The 24,981-nt window shown below is 43.4% G+C and overlaps 1 protein-coding gene and 2 non-coding genes across 4 annotated transcripts; 1 reads left to right on the top strand and 2 right to left on the bottom strand.

The window, feature by feature from the left end:
• Nucleotides 1-5,233: 5,233 nt before the first annotated feature.
• On the bottom strand, nt 5,234-5,327 carry trnai-uau (transfer RNA isoleucine (anticodon UAU)). The gene is made up of 2 exons: nt 5,290-5,327; nt 5,234-5,269 (listed from the first exon to the last, which is right to left on the bottom strand). It is a non-coding gene; the product is annotated as a tRNA-Ile (tRNA).
• An 8,304-nt stretch (nt 5,328-13,631) lies between these two features.
• On the top strand, nt 13,632-16,168 carry LOC138243399 (zona pellucida sperm-binding protein 3-like). 2 transcript variants are annotated; one of them, XM_069198967.1, is made up of 9 exons: nt 13,632-14,353; nt 14,455-14,570; nt 14,643-14,749; nt 14,829-15,003; nt 15,081-15,198; nt 15,397-15,497; nt 15,578-15,651; nt 15,819-16,001; nt 16,077-16,168. In XM_069198967.1, exons 1-9 carry the CDS (start codon nt 13,718-13,720, stop codon nt 16,082-16,084), a joined length of 1,518 nt encoding a protein of 505 aa, XP_069055068.1. In that variant the 5' UTR covers nt 13,632-13,717; the 3' UTR covers nt 16,085-16,168. The 2 variants fall into 2 exon arrangements, with proteins under 2 accessions (XP_069055068.1, XP_069055067.1); XM_069198966.1 differs by having other exon boundaries at nt 15,819-16,168.
• A 2,762-nt stretch (nt 16,169-18,930) lies between these two features.
• Nucleotides 18,931-19,003, bottom strand: trnaf-gaa (transfer RNA phenylalanine (anticodon GAA)). Its single transcript has one exon. It is a non-coding gene; the product is annotated as a tRNA-Phe (tRNA).
• Nucleotides 19,004-24,981: the final 5,978 nt, after the last annotated feature.

Genomic DNA, 24,981 nt, shown 5'->3' with positions numbered 1-24,981 from the left:
ACCTGTAGTCTCTGATGGCCCACTTTGAGGAGAGGGGTATCGCCCAGTCCTATTTCCCCAGTCTCTGTTCAGGTAACAATAGCAATCCTCTGCGACTGTATTACATTCCTCTCAGTTTGAATCGGCTAACTGTGCCAGTTTCCTTGTTCCTCACCTTCAGGTGTTAAAAGTCTCTGTACAGTACCTCTGTTTCAATGCCAATGTCTCTCATTGTCGTCAGTTACTGAACCAGTAGATCCTTGCCTCCAGGTATTAGAAGTCTCTGCAGAGTACCTCCGGGGTCTTGCACTCTGCAGCTTCCCTTGTGCTGCCTGTGTCGTCTCCAGGGTCCAGTGGGAATCGGGAGCCCCCTCTGTTCTGTCTCAGGTCTTTTTATCCCTCTCCTTAGCCAATCCCTTTCAGGGGGGTTTCCACTGTCCCTGTCAGAAACAGGTCCAGGAGGAAGCTTGTGTTGTTTGAGGGGTGTTGGAGTGCTGAGCTAGGTGTCATGGAACCTTATCAGTTCACCCCTTGGTCTGGCTAAAACTGGCTCAGTGACTCCTCACACCTCCAAGTCTCGATACCTAATTGCTCCCTGAACGACTTGGGTTTGACTGTTTTTACTGACTGTTCCTGTATTGGGACAACTGCAGTCACCCCCTTGAGTGAGAGGCAACATTGACACCATCCTGGAAATCAACATAACCTAATCAATCACAGCCTGTTACTGCCTCAATGACCCACACCCTGTAACACAAATCAACATAACCCAATCAATCCCAGACCGTGACTGCCTCAATGACACACATCCTGCGACACAAGCTTCACCTGGAGCACAATGGCTGTGTTTTCAGCTACGGAAACTTCCTGTTGACAAGTTGGTGTTTGTGTTGCTTTTTCTGCTCAATGGAGCTGTATTAATGCAGGCACACGTGCTTCCACGGCAAGTTATTTTATTAGTGCTCACAAACCAACACACTGCAGACACCTCTGATACTGTCACTGCTTGTGGGCCACATGTTCCTGCCGTCAGCCTACTATACCATGTTCATGCACATCTAGAAATATTACTGCTGTAGTACAGGAGCGAAAGACGAAACGAAAGCACACCCAGTTTAAAAAGGCACATTTGTCAACTGCTGAACTTCACAAGGATGGGATTCACACCCACATGTGCAGAGCACAATGGATTAGTAGTCCATCGCCTTACCACTCCACCACCTCATCCCAGAAGTTAGCCTCCTGACATGAGTTAGTGCTCAAGATGGTCGTCTTTCCTCTACTCAAGGATCATTTTCCTCTTCCACCTGCGATTTCACCATTTTCCTTGAAGATGTCAAACATAAAAAGCATATTGAGCTCCTTGGACTTGAAATTACCAGATAAAAGCCATTTCTCATCACTTGCTCAGCGAGCAGGCTTCAGCGCACACAGAACGCAGGTATCTCAGAGCGGTGTGTCTAAGAGGCCGTAAAAGGAGAGTGCTCTGTTGGTGCTGTGGCTTAGCTGGTTAACGTGCATGTCTAGTAAATAAGCTTCTGGGTTCAAATCACCATAGTGCTTTTCTTCCTCTCTTGCCATGCAGAGTTGGTCGTTGTGGACAGCAACAGGTGTCTGCCTTAACTTTAATGGAAGTGTTCATTTCTGGAACAACTTTTTTAAAAACAAATTCCACACATATTGCGATAGATAAAATACTAATCTTCCCTGTTGGTGCAGAATAATTAGTGCCAGCTGGTATGAAAACGACAACAATTTTTTTTTGTCTTTAGCGTAAAACCTGTGAATGTAGAAGAAAAGATGACGAATGTCAATTTTTATGGCACCGTGAGCTTGTCCTTCAGTCAAACACGTAGGTAATTCAAACACACCCAGAGATGCACTTCGAATTAGCTTTGACCTAAATCCTATCTACTCCAGATGTGATTGGGCCTCTTTCCACATCCTGATATATGCAGAGAACACAAGCTTTTGGCACGAGTGAATATAAATGTAAACATAAATACTATTCAATATATTAGAATTTTGTTGTATTTAAAAAATATTTTAGCTCGGGATCCTCAAATCAGGAGTGTAGAAAAGAGCACCGTTAAATACCATCGGGAGTGCAGAACGTGATAATAATAATAATAATAAACTTTATTTTATATAGCGCCTTTAAAGGTGGCTTCTCAAAGCGCTTTACAGGATGACAATAACAATAAATAAGAAGACTAAACAATAAATAAGAAAATTTCACAAGACAGGACACAATTATAATTACAACAATACAACAATAAAGATAGAGGAGACTGTGGAAGATGGTATTAAGAAGAGCAGAGGGGTGAAGAATGGAACCAGTTAAGTAAAGGCTTTTCTGAAGAAGAAGGTTTTGAGTCTGGATTTGAAGGAGTTTAGAGAAGGTGACTCTCTAATATCCTTGGGCAAAGAGTTCCAGAGCTTGGGGGCATAGCAGGAGAAGGCCCTGTCGCCCATACAATGTAGACGGGCTTGGGGGACAGTAAGGAGAGCAGAATTTGAAGAGCGGAGGTTGCGAGGTGGGGAGTAGGGCGATAAAAGTTCAGACAGGTGATAAAAGTGTTCTTTAAACAAAAAGTGAAAATAGTGAATTTGTCTTTCACTTAGATGTTCATTGAAAGCTCAGTAAACGATAAAGCAGTGGCTCGTTTTGTGAATTCTCCTCGCATCAGATTGTCTTGCTTCGACCTTTAAATTGTACACTGTGTAGACCCTTCACTCTCCCTAACTCAATTAAAGAGCCACAGGCAAAAGTGCCTGTCAGTTTAGTTCAGTGGTAGAGCACTTGCATCTCGTGTATAAGGCTTTGTTTTCTACTGCCACTCTGGATTTCTTTTTAAATGCAACATCTTATCTGTGATTGTCTTTCATGTGACATCCCCCGTGTGTGAATTTCAGCATGACACATAACATCGTTTGAGATGCTATTTTTAAAACAGACCAAATGAAAGACCTATTAGCTAAATACAAGTAGAAAACACAGGAATCTAATTGAGAAAATTAGGACCGGAGCAATGTATAGTATTGTAATGGTTGGGGACTCAGGTGGGCACCCTTGCCATTGCCACTTAAGTCAGCCCCCCACCGTCGGGGACTCAAACCTGCGACCGCTACCATAGCTCAACCGCCACCATAGCTGGGTCCCTGTTGAGTGATGCCAGAGGCCTGGGTTTGAGTCCTTGACGTTGGGGGACTGACCTGATGTGGCAGTGGCGAGGATGCCCATGTGAACCCTGGAGCGTTACATTGGTGTCAGCAGTGGGATGGGATAGCCCTTTGTGAAGGTTGGTGAGTTAAGCGGGGGAGAGTGTAACGCATACGGCCACCATTGAGTGTGTAAGAGCCGGCTTACCAGAGCGGTGATGTCACCACCCTTCCCTGTAATAGCAGGGCCACAGCCACAGGACTGAAGGGAGATTGCTCTTTAGCTCAACAGGCTAGGTCCTTGTTGAGTGATACAGGAGGCCTGGGTTTGAGTCCCTGGTGGTGGGGGGCTGTTGTGAACACTGGAGTACTACAGTATTACTAATAGCAGCGCAAAGCTCACAGTGGTGGCTTTAGGGTATCAGAGCCAGTGGTGCAATGGATAATATGTTTGACTTTGGATCAGAAGATTGTAGGTTTGATTCCTCCCTGGCTTGTTAAGTTTTTAAACTACACTTCTCAGTGTACACAACCCTTCTATCGAGTGGATGAGTCTCCCGTTACGTCTCCAATTCTTTCCGCACATTCTGCTTGTTTCACCACCGTTACTGTTGGACCACAGCCACAGAATGGAGGAGAGATACGGTTCCGATAAACTGTCTTAAATAATCATGTTGAAAAAGGTGACAACGTTTTTTTTTTCTTTAAGATAACCTTACATTTGCCTGTTCAGTTCAAGTTATTTTCTGTACCTGCAAATTCCCCAATTTTTCTGCTGTCTCCTGAGAAAGACATGTGTCAAATCACAATAAGTAATACAATCTATTCAGTTAACACCCAGATGTAACAGAACACATTTAAGACTTACACCCCCTTTAAATATGTAATTCCTTCATTTCAGTTTTCTTACCTCCCCAGGATACCTGAAAGTTCACTATCCCATATTAAGGACTGTACATGCATTACCGGTAATACAGCTACTAATAAAGATATACATTAATCTTAATTATTAATAAATTACACTTTTATTAATAAAGACATGTATTGATCAAATTCATTGTGAATAGTTGTGGTGTCTAGAAAACAATTTTAGCTACAGTAAATATTTCAAGCGAGTGGTGCGTTTGTTCGTTACTTTGTGACCATATTATTTCCACTACATTCAGAACAGTTCAAATGCGATCGACTGTTCCTCTACTGAGCTACATAAACCCTGTGAAGAGGTGGTTTAAGTTAGTCTCCTACATCGGTAACATCTAATGGGCAGCATATGTTATTTTAGGTTTGTTGCAATTGAGAACAGGTTTAGTATGGAGCTGCTGACAAATTTCAGCAGCCACGTTCGTTGCAATGACCCGTTGTAGGGTCATTGCCAATCAGCTGCAAGAAAAAAAAACATAATTTGTGCCTTTATTTAAAAAAAAGAAAAACAGAGTAGTAGTTTATGTGGTAATTTCAGGTACAATGTAAGAACTTAAGTTAACTAGTCCCACAGTAATGCGTGGGGTCCTATCAATAGAAAAAAAATACTTGTAACCCAAAAACACAACAACCACGATGCGAGAAGCCTTCCGGGAACCTAGGTAAATCAGTGTAGTAGTCTAACGACTACAGAAAATAAAATAAAAAAAATACTTAAAGGAACAACTTCAAAACAAAAAGAACATTAAAAACAAATCTGGGAAACAACAAAAACAGAATCTAATGCCAGAGCTTTTTCAAGTCTTTGGTACCCCATCATGCTCCCTTAGTCCCAGTAGACCTCTCATCTAAGAAGATATCTCTCATCTATCTGTGTAGAGATCAGCTGGGGGTCCACAGCTGATGGGAATTTAAGTAGTGACCTGCGTCAGCTGCAAAGGAAAAAGTATAGGTTTATTCCATGCTGAAAGGAGAAGGAAACACAACATGGAACCTTCTTCGGGTGTGACGTGGAATAAACCTTTACCTGTTCCTTTGATGTTAATTTAGACCGGATTTCCAGCAAATACCTAACAGGCTACAATCTCGTTAGATAAAGTGTTAAGGACGACCTATAAGTAGCAGTATCTAAAGTGGACAGTTGCTTTCAGTAGCTAAAGACAGGACACGCTGCTCCAGGTGAGGCTTGAACTCACAACCTCGGCATGACTCCGCTGTGCACTGCTGTATAAGTACCGCGCGCTGACCGATTGCGCCACTGGAGCCGCGGAAAGTGCTTTCCCTTCACACACTGACGTTGCACAAACACAGGGTGAAAACGATTTCGGCACGTTTTCCGTCTCTCCGTGGGAGAAAGGGACAGTAAAAGAGCGAGGAAACTACAAGGGAAGAAAATGAAAAAATAGTGCTCACTGCAAAAGAGGGAGGAGAGAGATGGTCAGACACGTAAATCAGCTCGGCGGATTTACACTATTTATGAGTCTTCATGTGTCTGAAACTGTCCAGTTTGTATTTTCGTTTCAAAAATCCAATAAACTTGAATAAGACAAGAAGGCACACACTGCACATCTGCGGAACATCACGCCCGATGTTTACAGTGACATCAGAGATTGAAAGCGAAGTCGTTTTTTATTAAAAGTTCAAGGAAACCTGAATATGTTTGCTAGACGTATTTCAGAATCACAGTGAAATGTAGTACGATTGCTGCACAGATCTGCAGTCTGCAATTAGAATACGGTTTGTGCGTTGTATAAAATATGCCATTCAAAACTTTTCTAAAACTGCAGAGATACATTTCGGAATGCGTCTTCCTGTAAAAATTAAATATCTATTTTATTTGACGGGCGCTATAAGCAGAGTCTGAAGCCAGCTCCACAGAAGAACTATATTCAGTGGTCCAAAAAAGTGAGTATTTCACTAAGTGAACAATTACTGTACATCATAATCATATTTGTTTTACTTCTCCTGCCATTGCAATTTGCGCACAGATTTTTCATTTTATTTTCAAAATATATTAGCCTTGATGGGAGAAAAACTAAATTGTGTGCGCGGTGGCCAAGTGGTAAGGCACCGGTCTTGTAAGCCGAAGAGCGCGGGTTCAAACCCTGTCCGTGCCTGGTTTGCGTACCACGATATACCTTTATCTAAATCGTCAATTGTCTTGCAATGTAGAAATCTCTGTAATAATAAGAAAAGAAAAGTAGTTAATAATCCTTTGACAAAGTAACGGGCATCCTTCACTGCTTGTCAGGATGGCTGAGTGGTCTTAGATGCCAGCCTCAAGAACTCAATCGTGTGTAGTTACAGTTGTTATTCACAACCCGGATTTCTATGGAAGCCCGTTTCCGCCAGGGAGTAAAAAAAAAAAACCCGCTATGGTATCTCAGAATTCCGACTTAGCAACTCAGTATTGCGACTTAGTAACTCAGAATTCCTACTTCATATCTCACATTTGCGACTTCGAAATAGCCCATATTTCAATGTCTGTCCTTTTGTTATTGTAACGGATTCGGGTTCTAGGGCTTGTGCCCTCGCAGCTCCCACCCTAGTTCGTGCCTCACTGCATTGGCTCGAACCCAGGTCTTGCCAGCTGAGCTAAAGAAGACCCTTTTTAAGTAAAAAAGGACATACAATGAGATACCATAGCGCGTTTTTTTTTTACTCCCTGACGGAAACGGGCTTCCATAGATTTCCCTTCATGTTCATTAAGATGTGTAATTTGTATGTTGCTTATATAAGAACAGTTTCTTCAAAAGTTCTGTCAATTAACAGTGGAGAGCTAGCCGATGTACGTTTTCATGAAAACTCTCTTTAAGGCGATTACAAGTATCTTGAGCAAATCTGCGTCATATTTTTTTTTTAAAAGTTTAGCTCAAGATGCAACAGGAGTATACATGAATTCTCCCGCCCTACATTCCAAGATATGGAATCTTATTTTTCTTGAAGTGTCTGATGTTGGTCGTTATTGGAAATTGCCCGGTGATATCGACTCAGGTACTCAGTTGTTACGTGCTGTAATTCGATACATGCAAAGCATTTATATTCCCTCAAATTATTAATAAGGCCAATAATGTATTAAACATTACATGCCACTTTTTCTCTAGATGATATTCACGATGGAACAGTGAGAAAGGCATGCCTAGATGTGCTTGAACCAGCACCTTACTATCGTTTTAGTCCCGACCTGACCGCACTGAGCAATGGTACGACAGAGACTCCAACGGGTCGGTTTTCTCCTTTTACAGTTTTTGGGAAAAAATAATCTGCACTTTTAAGCAAGTATTTTATTTCAAATTTTGCATAGTGTAAGTTTTTCTTGGAAAACGTTGTTTCAGAAAGAAACTGAGTTGATGGGAATAGCCCTGTCAGTAGAATATCGAACTTTTCATCTCAGCTAGTTCTTCTGTGGAACAGGCTTCAGAACTCTAAGTACAACGCCTTTGATGTCATTTTATTTCTACAGCAGACGCATCCGGAATGTTTTTTTTTTACTTTTTATTTGAACAACAAAATAGATTCAATATAAACAAGAGCACTTATAACATCAGTAGAATCGTCAAGGGTACATAAAATAATACAATTACACTTTCTGAAAACGATTAAACTCGGTAAATCACCGGGGTAAAGTTAGCTTGAAGTTCGAAAACGATTTTGGCACGCCTGTAGCGCTTTCACGAAATCTCTTAGAGTTACAAAAACACTTGCTTTGTGTATAAAATACATTGTGGATTATTTCTCAGCCTCTACTTTTTCGTTTTTATGACATTTTTTTGACCAAGCACGAATATGCTTTTGTCCATATCTCCGCAATGGAAGCACAGAACGCCTTCAAACCAAAAGCATTTTAAAGACCACGACTTGTGGATATTTCCACAGCCTTTACATCAAACTATCGGTGAGCTAATTATCTTTTTTTAAACCTCCGGTTTTTCATCGATGCGTAATTACGCACGAACTGGAACCCGGGGGACCGCTGTGTGCACACGTTCACAAAGCGAGAAATACTGTTCAATACGGCTTCATGCGAAAAACCCGTATATGACCATAGGAAGCAGAACAGCGCGGTCTCCAATTACCCAGACTGTAAACACGGGAATAAAGCTTTTTTTGATTTCTGAAACCCTTCCTTTACGTCCTGTTTTCATTCAGGTAAGGGTCAACTATATTCACAATACTACTGACAGCAGGAAGATAAAAATATTCTTTACTCAGCAGCTTATTAAAAACAGCTCCCATGATGTTCATACCGACTTTTTACACAGAACACTGACACAGCTTTGTGTTCTGAATCTCTTCTTCTCTTGCTTTTATTTAATGTGGCACAATGCACTGGGTATGGGTATTCTGTTCACAAACCAATAGCATTTAAACCACAGCACCCACAATGCTGCAGGTGAGTGTTTTGCACACTAAGCAGGTCATCTGACTATTCCCAGCTTTGTTTTGGGTTATGGAACCTTTATTTTTTTATGATTTTCTGAAGATAACACTACAGGTGGGATGGGTGGGTTGTCTTCATGGCTCAATAGCATTTCGAATACAGCACCCACTCTGCTGAAACCAAGTGTTTTACACACCAGACAGGCCCCCAAACCTCATACAACCTTACTGTGGCTGTGGCCCCTTTCTTTAATTTTTTATGATTTTCTGAAGATTACACTACAGGTAATACACTGGGACAGGTGGGTCGTCTTCATGGCTCAATAGCATTTCAAATACAGCACCCACTCTGCTGAAACCAAGTGTTTTACACACCAGACAGGCCCCCGAACCTCATACAACCTTACTGTGGCTGTGGCCCCTTTCTTTATTTTGTAATGAGTTTCTGAAGATAACACTACAGGTAATACACTGGGACAGGTGAGTCGTCTTCATGGCTCAATAGCATTTCAAATACAGCACCCGCTCTGCTCAAACCAAGTGTTTTACACACCAGACAGGCCCCCAAACCTCATACAACCTTACTGTGGCCCCTTTCTTTAATTTTTTATGATTTTCTGAAGATTACACTACAGGTAATACACTGGGACAGGTGGGTCGTCTTCATGGCTCAATAGCATTTCAAATACAGCACCCACTCTGCTGAAACCAAGTGTTTTACACACCAGACAGGCCCCCAAACCTCATACAACCTTACTGTGGCTGTGGCCCCTTTCTTTATTTGGTAATGAGTTTCTGAAGATAACACTACAGGTAATACACTGGGACGGGTGGGTCGTCTTCATGGCTCAATAGCATTTCAAATACAGCACCCGCTCTGCTCAAACCAAGTGTTTTACACACCAGACAGGCCCCCAAACCTCATACAACCTTACTGTGGCCCCTTTCTTTAATTTTTTATGATTTTCTGAAGATTACACTACAGGTAATACACTGGGACAGGTGGGTCGTCTTCATGGCTCAATAGCATTTCAAATACAGCACCCACTCTGCTGAAACCAAGTGTTTTACACACCAGACAGGCCCCCAAACCTCATACAACCTTACTGTGGCTGTGGCCCCTTTCTTTATTTGGTAATGAGTTTCTGAAGATAACACTACAGGTAATACACTGGGACGGGTGGGTCGTCTTCATGGCTCAATAGCATTTTAAATACAGCACCCACTCTGCTGAAACCAAGTGTTTTACACACCAGACATGCCCCTGGACCTCGTACAACCTTGCTGTGGCTGTGGCCCCTTTCTTTAATTTTTTATGATTTTCTGAAGATTACACTACAGGTAATACACTGGGACAGGTGGGTCGTCTTCATGGCTTCATGATTTTTTGACTGTAATCAAGTGTTGTGCACACAAGGCAGGCCTCCTGACCTTTCACAGTCATGCTTTGTTGTTAGAAACTTTAATTCTCTTTTTAGGATTTTTTGAACATGGGAACTTCCACCGAGATGAATGAGGTGCTCTTCAATAGCTTTTTCATCTATACACACAAGCGTATGTAACCAAGACACTCAGAACCAACAGAATCAACGTGAAGTCATAGAAAATCAAGAATGCCCCCGAGACATCTGCACCCCCCTCTTGGACCACTCTGGTATCAACACCCCCAAACCAATCCATACCAGCTAACAAGACTCAGAATCGGTGCAACCCTCCAACCTGGACCAAGAGCAGGATGGGACAAGTACCTGCACCACACTACGCACCCCTCATCCAGACCAGCAGGACAGCCAGACAGCACCATCATGACACACATAATGAGATCACTCTCTGTCAGTATGTGTAACATTCTGGGCCTGGGCTCCTCTGTATTTTGGCTGAAGGGAGTTCAACAACATTATTAAACCGACTGACATCATAATCTGACAAGATACATTGTTTAGGGGAGACTAAACAATGTATCTTGTGTGAACGAGAGAAAAAGATCAGTGTAAATTCACTTCATTAGACTGACGGTGTGTATAGCAATGGATGGTTCCGATACATCGACCTCTGGGTTATGGGCCCAGCACGCTTCCGCTGCACCACTCTGCTGACAGCTGTCATGGTGTGATTCAACACAACTGCTCTATCTTTGCTTTCTAAAAGTGCGCCCGAGATGAAAAGTTTCAACGGCAAACACAGACGTCACTTTGAGCACTTGGTCTTTTATAGTACGAATCATCACACGCTGCTCTACATGGGCGTGTCTTCAAGATCGTTGAGAACCAAACCTTTTGCTTTCCGAGGCAACTGATTCTTTCCTTGTTAATTCACAAATCTTCAATGGGAATCAGTGAAACGAAAACCAAACACGTACACACTCGCGTCCTAGCCTGAAAGAAAAATGATGGAAGCACTTGAGGAATAACAAGAGTAGTCTGAACAGCTCCAGTCTATCAACTGCTCTACAAAGTGATCGCTACTTCCACACCCAGTTTATAACGCTGAAAATGATTCAGGAAGCACAGCAAAGTTCTAAAAGCAGTGGTTGAAAAGCGTCTAGATACATAAAATGACAATTTCTCAAAAGTAAAATCTTCAGCTTTTAAATATTGTCATCCATATATTTTCGTTTTTCTCTTTTTTACATAACACGCTTTCGAGAAATAGACTGTCTTGTAATGAAGGCTGCATTAGAAAATGTGTGTCTAAATTAAAATCGGGTTTATGACTTCTGCGTTTTTCAGCTTTCTTAGCGCTTGGGTCTCGATTCAGATATTGCAATGAAAGCAACAGGGGAGTAAGTTTTCCTTTTCTAAATCAAAGGTGATCTGCTCACAAGGAAGTATAAAAACTTCAGCGTTTACTTTTTGAAGACCGCAAATTGTCGAAACACTATTGCTTCATAAGCTAATAAGTAAGGTTTCTGAGCACGCATTGTATTACTAATGCTGTTATTAATAAAAAAAAAGCTTAAATTCACATAATGGAATTTGGACTGCTCAAAGTAGTCTATTCTTTGTACGACTTTACTTGCCCGCTGAGTAGAGTTTAAAGCAACGGCAGCAGAAGTAGCAGTAATAGCAACAACGTGGTTTGAGTGTCACAATACACTCTGTGAAATTATTGCGGCTTCAGATCGTTTTGTTCTGTTGAAGCTGCCTACAGGCTCTGAATTGCTGACATTGGCTGTGATCTTTTTTCAGGTTTCATGTAATTCTTCACATATTTGAAATATTTAATTCGGGTTCGCCTAATACACGGTGCAAACCGTACCTGCAGCAGAATGCTGTGGCACATGAAGCCGTTTTGTTTATCGGTTGTAAGGATATAGGAGCGTACTACAAATCGAGCAAGCGAAAAGAAAATTAAACAGGAGTCACTTTTTGGATTGCTAATTCATTGTGCTCTGTTCGTCTAGGTTCAAATCCTATCCTTGTCATGGTTAAGGCCTGAGACGTGTGTGTTTTTTCTAAACGGTGTTTGCATTTGTTTCCTCTTTACTCCTGTAAACTCAGGATTTTTTTTTCCTTGGTGGCAACAATACGCTTCTGTAATACAGTAAATGGTAGACTCTGCTTTCAAATGAGCTGCACCAGGCATTCGGATACAGAAAAACACAGGGATTTAAAATTCAGGAATATGAATGGCCAATTGCTTACAGCTAGGGTTTTTACGTTTTCTTATTTAGCGATTTGTGTATCAATCTTTTAACAATTCATTAAAATGCTAACAATATGTAAAATCAAAACAACAGCACCGATAAATGCCGGGGAGACAGGTAGTTTTTTTTTCATCAGATGCCAATCTCTAATGCTGTGTGTGAGAGCTTACGTACCTTTCCTTTTCTCACATTTTCTGACAACTATTCCAAAGGGGCACCCTGTCAGCTCCTAATACTTTTTAAAAGTCTGCCTGCATGTTTGATTATTGTCGTTTTATTTAGAAAAAGTTCAATATTGATCATAACTAAAGAAAATTAGGATCACGAAGAAAAAAAGGGCTGAAGATGCGAGTCGCTCTTGAATCAAAGCTGGGCGACACGGGCTTCTGTTCTGATATGATTGTACGAGAAGCAGGAGGAATCTCTTCTCTCCTATGGAGCATGAGCTGAATCAGGAGTGAGACATTTCGTATGCTCGTGCATATGTTAACACATGACCTACATCGTAAAACTAAATTAAAAACTAACATTAAGTTGTCAAAGACATTCATTTATATACAAACAAGAGACAGACATAGTAATGATTCTACATTAACTTGTCCTGCACTGATCAGACTAATTGAAATGTATGAAAGCCCGTTTCCGCCAGGGAGTTACAAAAAAACGCGCTATGGTATCGCAGAATTCCGACTAAGTAACTCAGAATTGCGACTTAGTAACTCACAACTCCGACTTTATATCTCACATTTGCAACTTCGAAATAGCCCATATTTCATTTTCTGTCCTTTTGTTATTGTAACGGATTCGGGTTCTAGCTAGCAAGGCCTGGGTTTGAGCCAATACAGTGAGGCACGAAGTAGGGTGGGAGCGGCGAGGGCACAAGCCCTAGAACCCGAATTCGTTACAATAACAAAAGGTCAGACAATGAAATATGGGCTTTTCGAAGTCGCAAATGTGAGAGATAAAGTCAAAATTCTGAGTTTTTATGTCGCAATTCTATGATTCTAAGTCACAATTCTGAGATACCATAGTGCGTTTTTTTTACTCCCTGGCGGAACCGGGCTTCCATAGGTTCTCAGTGCTGCGAAGCAAAAGCAATCTCTGGAAAATCAGACAAATTATTATCAGATCATGTCAAAAGCTGATCAGTATTTCTTTACTGGGAAGCAAAGAAATGCTTGTATTACACATTTTAATATGACATGCAATTACACATGAAAAATAGTAAAATTATTTTCATTGCGGTACGTGTTGATAGAACAGCCCCCTCGATAAAAGAAAGTGTGGACGGACTTGTCGCATGTTCCGTACTCTGTCTGACAGCGAGTTTAACACACTTTCCACGGAAATTAGAAACTAATTGAACAATAAATTAATCTGAGCAAATTTTACACGTGTGGGTGATTTAATTCTGTCGAAATTGCGTGGAACTCCTCCGCTGAGGTCAGATACACACGGGAAAATGTTCAGGCGGCTTCACGGAGTCCCGCCTCAGACTGAAATCAGGTTCTAATTAGACGCTGAGAACAATCCGGATCTCTGTATGTAATTGATTGTGTTGATTGTGTGACCAGGTGTGCGGTAACAGGTCCTGCCAGTATAAAAACCTAGTCACCGCGTTCACACTTTATGCTTTCTTGCTTCAACACAGTTTATTGGTTTACTTATTTTACTCCTGTAGCAATTGAGCGGGACGTTAATTTGGCGATGCGCTCGTTTCTCTTTATGCTGTGCCTGTGCACAGGGGCCGGGCTCCCCGCACTGGTTTCCGCCGGGCCGGCTGGCTGGGACTCTCGGGAATTGGCGCTCCAGGCCGACCTCCCGGCTCCTGAAGACGCAGCCCAGTTGGAGGACTTGAACCTGGCAGATGCGCCCTCCGAAGACCTGTCTGCAAGCGAGAACGACTCGCAGTCCTTGGCTCCCGACTTTCGCCGCCTTCCCGTGTCCAGAGACGCGTACTCGCCCTACTTCGACAAGGAGAAGATGAAGCCCGAAGCCGGCAGCCGCCCCTTACCCGCCTACATCAAGAGCGTCCTGTTTCCTCCCCAGCGAGGGCGGCAGCCGGCTCGCCCGGCCATCGGGGGCACCCGAGGAGTGGCTGTGTGGTGCGACTCCAGCAGGATGTACGTGAGGGTCAGTCGGCTCCTGTTCGGCTTCAGCTGTCGGCCATCGGAGGTGACCTTGGGCAACTGCAGCGTCAGCCGAACCACACGCAGTTACTTCTACTTCATCTACGGGCTTCACGAGTGCGGCACCGAGCGATCGGTAAGCGGGTCTTCATCTACAGGCAGTGTATCGACGTGAGCTGTAGGGCCAGTGTCGGGGTTGCCTTTCCTGGGAATATCCCTTCCTCTGTGACCCTGCAGGTTGTCCAGGGCCGCTTGGTGTACTCCAACACTCTCCGCTATGCCCCGCCCTCCTCCAGTGCACCTGTGCATCGCTTCATTCCCTTCTCTGTGCCGGTCAAGTGCTCCTACAACAGGTAGGCAGGGCTCTGCTGCTGAGAAGCCACTAGGAAAGTGTCCAGATGCCCCTCATCCCCTCTGTTCTGCAGGTTCCACTACTCCTACAAGGTTGGCTATGTCCCCACGTGGGCCAGGAGAAGGACCTTCTTCAAGGACCTGAAGAACAAACACAGCTTTGTGCTGCTCACCACCAACTGTAAGCTCCTTGAGTGAGTGGCTCCTCCTGCCTGCAGGGGGTGCTGTGTGCAGGTGTAATGCTGCCTCTCTCTCTCCAGCCCGCTGGGTCCGGCTCTCTCCTAAGGATGAGTACTTCCTGGGTCAGCCCATGTACTTCCAGGCCACTGCCTACTTTGCCACAGCAGAGCAGAGGCTGTACATCCACTCGTGTTATGTAACGGAGAAACCAGACCAGCACTCCCAGCCCCGTTTCCCTGTGATCGACAACTTGGGGTACGGCCCCTTCTGGGAAGGGAGGTGGGCAGGAGCCCTGAGAGCCTGCAGGGGTTCATCCTTGTCCTTGTCCCCAGGTGCATGGTGGACAGCAAGGCAGATGGCTGCCTGTCCAGGTTTGTCCCCTCCAAGCAGAAGGATGTGCTCCGCTTCACAATTGATGCCTTCCTCTTCCAGAAGAAGCTGTCCAGGAAGGTACTGCTCTCAAAGGCTGCTCAGCCTTCTTGCTCTACTGATCCATGGTCTGCTTTCACATCCATGATCTAGATGTGAACCAGACTGTGGCAGCTGTAGTGCCTAGAGCTGCCAGCTTGCCTTCACTGATGGCAGAAGGTCTTTCTCTGTCCCTCTATTGGCCTTGATCCCTTAATGCTGTGACCTTCCCTCTTGCAGCATGAAGTGACTGAGCTGTACATGCACTGTGTCATGGCTGTGGCTCCTGCTAAAGCAACACCAGGGACCAAGTCCTGCACCTACAACAGGGAGGCTAAGAGGTACTTCTGCAAGGAGCCTGCTGAGGGTGCTCTGGGACATGCCAGGTTTAGGCCTCACCTGTCCTCCTCCTCTCCTCCAGGTGGGAGGAGCTGTATGGTGACCATGAGGTCTGTGCCTGCTGTGAGTCCAGGTGTGCTGGCAGTCGGAATGAAGGTGGGTCTGGTTCTCTATCCCTTGTGGATGCATCTCTGCCCAAGAGACAACCATGCTTGGACAACTGAGGAATGATCCCGTGCTGGACAAAGGGACTGTTTAGATGAGTAGACTGTGGGTCTCTTGGTATAGCGGATCCCTCACTCCTGGGTGCTGCTTGTCCACAGGTCCCAGGAGCCTGGTGACCAGTAGTCGGGTGGCTGTGGCACCAGTAGAAGCTCCTCTGGATGTGGGAGCTGACTGGACTGAGGATGAGGAAGGAGACCCTCAGACCTCCAGTGAAGATGCTGAGAGCACCAGTGAGGATGTGGAGGGAGCAGATGACTTTGGAGATGTTGGCCAGTGGACAGGTAGGGTCTGGCAGGAGGAGCTCCTGTAGGGGTGGTGTCCTGCAGTGTAGCTGGATTGTTCTCCTTCCTCCCCAGGTGCCTGAATGAAGGCTCCAGCCTGGCCCTTGTGACTCTCCTGCCTCCACTTGCCTTGTAATGGCAACATCTCAATAAAGCTGTGAAAGACCCTTCTGTCTGCCCTTGTTTCTTTATGGTTTATAGGTTTGAATGGGGTGGAGGAATTCAAGGGAAGTATTTGTGGGGGTTCCCCTTTCAAGAATGCTTCCCGTATTGCTGCCAATGAGGACTGAAAATGGCTGGAGTAATAAAGCATTGTACTGGGGGAAGATAGCCGCACTATTCCTTGGGCAGGTCATTGTGACTTTTTTACTGGGGGAGAGACAGAGGTGTTCAATATACTGGCAGTCCTCCTGTTTCCTAGAGGGGTAGTGCTTATGGAGTGTGAGTTGCTACTGTAGTGCCCAGTAAGAGTGAGATCTGATGTCCTATTCTAGGCTGCACAAACTTCCTAAAAGAAACACAAGGAAGGGATTGTCAACAGGGGCTTGGTGTAAAGTAGGCCTTCCCTTCCTTAGCAGAGGAACAATTCTGGTGCCCAAACATCAGTGAATAAAGGTACAGTTAGAATCTTGGAGGTCTTGTCTTATGGGTGTTGGTTTCACAGTATTGGACAGTCACGGGAAGTATTAGGATTGAGACTGGAGATCCCAGTACTTGACTGGGAGGACGGGTGTTCACAACCACCTCTACCAGCAGCACAGACTGTGTAGATTGAGACTGAACGCTTACTACACAAAGCCTCTCCACTGTTTCAGTGTCCCATGTCATGAATTTCAAGTGAATCCTAGTCTCCCGTTGTGACTACCTATAATTTGCACAAATCCTGCTGGCCCACTAACACTGTTAATTTTTAGCCCTACTGCAATGCCCTATTAAAGTTTCAAGGATTTAGGATAAACTATTTTATATAATGGTTCCAAAGGTGGCTTCGCAAAGCACTTGAAATAATTACAATAAGAATACACAGGATAAAACAATTCCAATAGACAGAGGAGACCATGGATGGTGGTACTGTAGATTATGCCGGTTCAGGGACGCCAAATATGTAATCATAGTGGCTCTCTGAAGGCACCAGTTCTGTAGGGTTTGGGCATTTACTGAGACAATTTTTAATTGTAGCAGTAAATCACAAAGTTGATTCTTTTGATGGCTTTAGAATCCAACCATGCGACATAACTCAAACAACGCGCACACACAGGTACTAATGCACAAGGATACATTTATTAATACATAGAATATGCATATAAACCTAACAGATCTTATCGAGAGGGTTATCAGAATACAAAAGATATATATTCAATCAGTTACAAAGAGTTACACATCAAGAGGACATACGTTCAGTATATCATTCATTAAGACCGTTTCGTAAAGTGGACTTGGTTACAACTTCTACATTAGATACTCAAACAAGTACATAACTCTTAGGAATTAAATTGATATCAACTGGTTGGGATAACAATTGAATTCTCGAGCTGTAATGCATTGAAGTTGAATACTCATCCAATCTTTGGGGATTCAGATCTCCTGTGGGCACAAAGGAACAGTTGCAGGCTGTTGCTGTCCAATCCGCGCTCTCTGGCTCGGTGCCAGGCTGTGCTGTGCGGCTTGCGACGGTGCGCTGCTGATGCTCATTGTTGGCTTTAACTAGCAAAGTTTGTGCACAGGAGAAAAGATGACTGTGGGTCCCAGCAAGTCAGGAAGAGGACCGGTTCGTTCCTGATGAAGAGCTAGTTCTGAATAGTGATTCAGCTTTCCACAGTTCCGACCTGTTCACGAGGCCTGCTGCTGGTTACTCTCTGGCAACCTCCACTCTAGACTCTTCGAACAAAGGAAGGTTCTGGCACTCGGACACACTGGCCGTTCCATGGTTGTCCGGGCTGAGTCTCAGGATGGTCAGGAGGCGCGCTGCGAGAATGTCCTGCCCTTGGGAGCCTTCTGCTCCTGGGCCGTCCTGCCCTGGAATTCTCCTTTGAATTCCCTTTAGAACAGTCCACAGAATCCTCTCCAGAATCTTGCTGAATCTCAATCTGAATCTGAATCTCTGTGTTGCCTGTTTTTACCTGGAGGAACTTCAGCTCATTGATTGGCTGAAAGTTCCATGGGCATCAGAGTCCCACGTGGGTTACTCGGCCCTACCAGTCCCTGATTGGTTGATCAAGGTGAGATATGAGTCACTTACTCCTGACACTTAGTAATGCAGTCCAGATGTCCAACTGGCACTCCCTAGACAGATAGGCGCCAATGGGTGACCATTGATCATGATAGCCAGGCTTAGCTAAGTGCATCCCCTTTGGGAGCTGTCCTTGGACCTTAAATCACCTTGCATGAATGGTTTCTCTGTGGCTGCACCACAGAGATGAACAGAGAAATGAGGCCTAATTTGGGATAGCTCAGAAACACTTAATTCTGCCTTATTATTAAGCCTCGCCGCTACATATCCCCCCTTTTTGAAGGTCACGAGGTCCTGAGGTGTTGTTGCCTTCAAAACAAAACAGAGTTAAGTGATGTCCCTTGTCATTAGAACACTAATCTTAAATGTCTACATTACTCCTCGAGAATTCATACCAGAACCAGCATTGGGAACAAACAGGATGAATAACATCTGGAGTATGTATAAACACGGTAGGAGACATTATCTCAGTCTAGGAATTACACATGAGGAAGTTCACTGTCAATATCTGATACCTCTGTAGTAGATATTTGGGGAGAAGTCACTTCCTTTCTTTTGACATGCTACCTTTGACTCATTCATGCTACCCAGAGTACATCTTGATGTGAGACTACATCATTCAGAGTACACTGAGAAAGGGACGCGTCACTTTAGGAAGGGGGCGCTGGAGAGAGGAACAAAGGGCGCGATGAAACAAAATGCCGAAACCCGGGATCGAACCAGGGACCTTTAGATCTTCAGTCTAACGCTCTCCCAACTGAGCTATTTCGGCGGTGCGCAAAGCCCACAGCCACCTGCTCCAGCCTTCCTGTGTTGTGGCATGAGCGCACCAAGAGTAGCGGGAGAGTGTTGCAGGAACGTCACTCAGAAGGAAAGCCACCCAGCTGCGCCCTCTGAGCTCTGTCCAGCGCATCTTCCTCGCATGGACTCCTGCCTGCGACGGGCAGGAAACAATTAGCAAGAACAGAACGACACCCCATGGGTGTCTCATGACCGCACCTTAGGTTGTGACACGTGCAGGTGTGAGGGGTTGCCGGGCTACTTTGGAGCAGAGCTTGGGCGGAGGGGGGGCGGGAAAGCAGACAAAGAGGTGACACCTCAAGGTCTGCACGATCACAGCTCTCCGCCGCCCCAGGCTTCCGCTCGATAAGCTACTGGACACACCCGCCCCTCCTCACACAGACCGTGGAAAAGCCCCCGAGTGGGAGGGCTCGCTCTTCCTCCCAGGAGCTCTTGGACACGACGCCCAGACAGGGCGCGGGGAGCCGCCGCCTGCAAACACGGCTCCAGGCAGGACTCCACTCCGCAGGAGCCGCAGAGCAGAGGAGATGAGGGCAGCTTAGCTCCTGTTCAGAGACCTGAGCTGTTGTTGCTGTGGATGCTGTCTTTTCTGTTCTCGGGGTAGGACATCAGGAAGCACATTGAAGCGCTGCGACATGCACTGTACAGATCCTGCCACTACTGGGCCCGATTTCCCCGGATCGAAACCGGGCGGAAACAGGCCCGTTTCGTTTGTTGCCATGCACACTGTTTGGGGATTCGCCTAGCGCTGTGATCGAACAGACCCACTCACCTCTTAGTGTGGCGGGATCTGCACAGTGGATGTCGCAGCGCATCCTGCTTTCACTTCAATGCATGTCCTGATGTACCCTGGTCTCCCGCGTGACAGGTGGGGATACTTGCCACTATACTAACGAGGAAGACATCGCTCTCTGCTTAGTGTGCAAAACACTTACTTGCAGCATTGTGGGTGCTGTGGTTTAAATGATATTGGTTTGTGAACAGAATACCCCTATCCCAGTACATTGTGCCACATTAAATAAACACACGAGAAAAAGAGATTCAGAACGCAAAGCTGTGTCAGTGTTCTGTGTAAAAAATCGGTTTGAACATCATGGGAGCTGTTTTTAATAAGCTGCTGAGTAAAGAATATTTTAATCTTCCTGCTGTCAGTAGTATTGTGCATATAGTTGACTCTTACCTGAATGAAAACAGGACGTAAAGGAAGGGTTTCAGAATTCAGACAAAGCTTTATTCCCGTGCTTACAGTCTGAGTAATTGGAGACTGCGCTATTCTGTTGCCTATGGTCATATACGGGTTTTTCGCATGAAGCCGTATTGAACAGTATTTCTCGCGTTGTGAACTTGTGTATACAGCGGTCCCCCGGGTTCCAGTTAGTGCGTAATTACGCATCGATGAAAAACCGGAGGTTTAAAAAAAGATAATTAGCTCACTGATACTTTGATGTAGAGGCTGTGGAAATATCCACGTCGTGGTCTTTAAAATGCATTTGGTTTGAAGGCGTTCTGTGCGTCCGTTGCGAAGATATGGACAAAAGACTATTCGTGCTTGGTCCAAGAAATGTAATATAAACGAATAAGTAAAGGCTGAGAAAGCATTCACAATGTATTTTATGCACAAAGCAAGTATTCTCGCGATTCTAAGAGGTTTCGTGTAAACGCTACAGGCGTGGCAAAATCGTTTTCGAACTTCAAGCTAACTTTACCCCGGTGTTTTACACTGCTCCTTTCTACACTGAACTGGTCATTTGGACACCGTAAGACAAGAGAGACACATTTCTATGTAATCAGGAAACCAGGAATCCTAACCGTTAGCCCGTTAGTGCCACAGAAAAAAAAACGTTTCAGCAAGATAAAATTGCAGGATAAACACATTTTTTTCTTTTTCGTAGCGCTTGTGTTTTGTTTGATTTAGCGAATTTTATACACTTTATTTCTGACACATGACTTAAAAGGCTGGTAGAGTATATTTAATGCAAGAGCGCTGAACAACAATTTTTATCTACCGTATTGTCATGTTTTTTAAAAAAGCAAGTTAAATGCATATATAGTAAATGTTTTTTTTTTCATATAATAGTGTTTATGGTCTGATAAACGTAATTCATTATTTAACGGACATTTGGTATAATTAAAAAAAAAATACTCATTCACGAATGTAAACATTTTTTACAATAACGTGTTCTATTGTGATCTTGCGCCCCATGCAGCAATATCACCAGACAGTTTAATGGTCTGTCGTCCTTTTACAGTTCTGGGTTTTATTCTGTCTTCAGATGCACCAGATGTATTTTTAAAATACGTAAATAACAATTCTGGTGCAGCGAGGCATTCTGATTAATTCAGATTCACTCTTCACGTGTGTTATAGATATCATATAATGTTTTTGTATCCACGCAAAACCTCGCATGAAGTTGATAAACTTTGCCTGTAACATATTTAACAAGGTACAGTGCCAAACTATTAAAATACATCAGAAAAGAACCCGAACTCATCTAATTTATGTATTTGAAACGAACGGATGGGAGACTTTAATATGGCTTTCTGGAAATTCACTTTTAGGAGTTTTCGGAAGTCAGGACCCAGATACGCTCGTACAGTGAGGGAGGAGTGCTTTGACTTCCTGCTTTCAGCTCGTGCATTGTTTCTACTTGTGACCACCAACAGAGAGAGCTTTACCGGTTCACAGAAACGTCCCAGGAGGTTTCTGGGTTAAGATGGAAGAATAAATTTAATAAATGGAGATGTTATTGCCGCTGGGGAGTATGAAGGCGGTGGCGTGTCGAGGGAAGAGACGCGCATTCCTCACGGGCAGCGCAGAGCAATGAGTCACACCTGCTGCGCGCTGAGTCCTGTCCTATATAACCGCTGAGCCCGGACACCCACAGCCTCTCCAGCCAGTGCTGGAGTTTTTTTTTTAAATAATACTTCAGAAGGTGCAGAAACGGACTCTTTTGCTCAGTTGAGGCTATAGGAATCTGTGTTTCTTTTCAGGCTGTCAGGAATAGCGCTTATTATATTTTTTTTTTCTCAGACTAAACAGTATCATTGGGCTGAATTTCAGTTAAACGCCTAGTTTAGGAAGATCAAGAATGAGTTAGGGAAGACAGAGGTGGAGACTAATGGAAGTTATGAAAGCCATTAATGGGTTGTCTCTGCTTGAGCTTGATTTACACCTTCATAGTGCAAAGTCTAGGGGTTAATTGCAACAAACTGAAAGTGAAGTACTAACAGGCGTTCAACCCGTGTTTAGTACGCAGCTGTGGTCTGAAGTTGTGCTCCATCTTAAGTCCAATTGCAACGAACGTTGCTGCTGTGCTTAGTCCAGCACCGTACTAAACCTGTTCTCAATTGCAACGAACACAGAGTAATAGTTGTTGCCCTCTAGAAGTGACTAAACTAGTGAATTATTTTAAACCACCTCTTAATATGGCTTGAGCAACTTAGTACCATACTTGGTGTAACGATGAATTGCATTAGAAGGCTCCAGAATATAGTGGAAATAATATCGTTACCACGTACTGAATTTATGCATCCGTCGCTTGGAAACATTGTAATATTTAATTAAAATTGCTTAACACTCATACAACATTTATTCATGATGAAGTTGATTAATATGTGTATTTACAAAAGTGACATTTACTTATGTTGAATGTTAATCATTACTAGTAGCTGTGAAGTTTAAGGTGCTAGGGAGTGAAGAGAACAGAACCTAAGCTATTATTTATATAAATGTAGCGTGAGCCTTTAATGTGTTTTATAAAATCGAGGAGTCAACTGGATAGATTTGTTAAATATTTTAGTGATGGGTCTCCGTATTTGCGGTTATCAGAGGAAAGCAGGGATGAGGAGGAAATAGGTGGCACCCAAGCATGTTAAAGGAAAAAACTCGGCATCTTAAGTGATTTATGATGGTTTACAGTCCCTTTTCTGTCCTGTGGCTGTGATCCAATGACTGTGTTGAAACAGCCAGGGTTGTGCTAGCTCTTGATGGACTGGTATGCAAACCAAATGACAGACAAGCAAAGCGTTGTTTTACAATTCTGAAAGCTCGTTCAATGTGGCTTCTTGTGTTTTTATGACTCCTGTTATAGTGCTGGTCTTGTAATGTTGTTGGATTGTGCGCAGGTGTCAGAAGATACCGTCATAAAGGATAAGCATGAGTTAGCAAAACAACACGCCAGCAAGCACTTCCCCACTTTGAAAGGAAGATGCTGGAACTGATTCTGAGAAGGTCAGACGAACAATAATTGTTGTATTTATTTGCTCAGGTAGTTTTATAAGTTTAATTTTCAGTAAAGTTCTGTTAAAAATAAATTAATGTCAAATTAATACAGTAGTGTCCTGTCTCAAGCCCACAGCTGCAGTTCTCATTTGTTTTGTGACTTATTGCAATTGAGTATCCCTCATTTGGTGAATTGTAGCCTCAATGCAATTCTTACATTTTAAAACTATATTTAAACTAAATGAGCTGAGCTCCAACTTGGTTCTAAATGTTTATTAAGCACAAGTTGAGCTGAACTGAAAGGAAGACATTGGAACTGACTAAAAAATAACTTAATTTGAAATGTACGCTCCTACTGATACAGGAGAGGGAGAAAATCAAAGTTCTGAAAAGTAAGCACAAGGCACACCCTGCTAAAGAAATGTATTGCCTTAAAAAAAATGCTTAGGTCAGAGGAACAATTGTTTTTTTTTTTGCACAAGTTTAATTTACAGTTCTGTTAAAAATTAAACTTAACTTTACTGGTTATTAGTCGGTGTGTTTTGTAATGATTTAGCTATAACGATGTGTCCACTTATTCATCTGGAGTGTTAAACAAAATTAATGCTGCAATAATACAGTAGTGTTTAATTTCAAATGCACAGCTGCGGTTCTCATTTGTTTCATGACTAATTACAATTGGGTATCTCATTTAATAATGACGTAGCCTCATCAGGTGAATTGTAGCCTAAATGCAATTCTTAAATTAAAAACTAACTGATTTGTCAGGAAATTTAGTTTGAATATAAAGAAGAAACAGAAAAGTAAGTGTATATTAATGTGGCCTATGTATTATTCTACTAATCAGAAGTGTTCTGATGTACAGTCCTCTCCAGTTCGGGCTAATTAGTTCAACAAGGCCAAGCCCTTGGAACCGGATTAAGCACAAGTTGAGCTGAGCTCCAGCTTTGTTCCACATGTTTTTGCTGCAATTGAACTCGGAGCGGGAGATGATCTCCAGAATGTACCGTACTAACTTAGCACGCGGCTGTGTTTTAACTTGGGATGTCCATTGCAATTGACCCTGTGGGTTTATATACATGGGTTTCTCTGCATACACTACCATAAGGGAGGAATGGTGAGTTGGAGGGAGGGCACCAGTTTGGTTTATCAAGAATACACCAAACTGAGTAGAACTACAGATCAAACCATTCAAAATGTGCAGTAAATAGCAGTGCTTGTTCTGCAAAGAACTGTAGGATATCGCATGATGTATCAAAGTAGGGTGAAATATCTTGTAAAACCGCCAGGCGGAGCTATGAAAGCTTAATGTCTCATGTGCAGCATTTGCGCTGTTGCTAGAAAATGTATTTCTAAATATCACAAGATGTTCAAAGTTAAGTGATTTATTAATAACAACTAATAATTTCAAACTGCTTGTATTCTAAAATTGTATTTTGTTTGCGGGTGATTTGTCACTGTTTTCACAAACTTCAATTTATTAAACATCTTAGATATGGTGTTCCAGACCTCTGTTTACTTTCTGAAACTCCATCGATATTTCCTGTTTTCACACAGATAAGAATAAACTGCACGTGCAAATCTTTTCACAAGTGTAAAGATGTTCTGTGCTCAATAGCTCTTTAACACAGTACACATTATGTCATATCTTTAAGCATCAGTTGAAGCATTCTGAAGTCTGACAATCGTAAAAAGTTACCAAATAATATTGGTGAAACTGTTACCTG

Source organism: Lepisosteus oculatus, chromosome 14 (assembly GCF_040954835.1).
Source record: "Lepisosteus oculatus isolate fLepOcu1 chromosome 14, fLepOcu1.hap2, whole genome shotgun sequence".
In the NCBI taxonomy this organism is placed as follows: Eukaryota; Metazoa; Chordata; class Actinopteri; order Semionotiformes; family Lepisosteidae; genus Lepisosteus; species Lepisosteus oculatus.
Note: the sequence above shows the minus strand (reverse complement) of the source record. Positions and strands in the feature narration are given on the sequence as shown.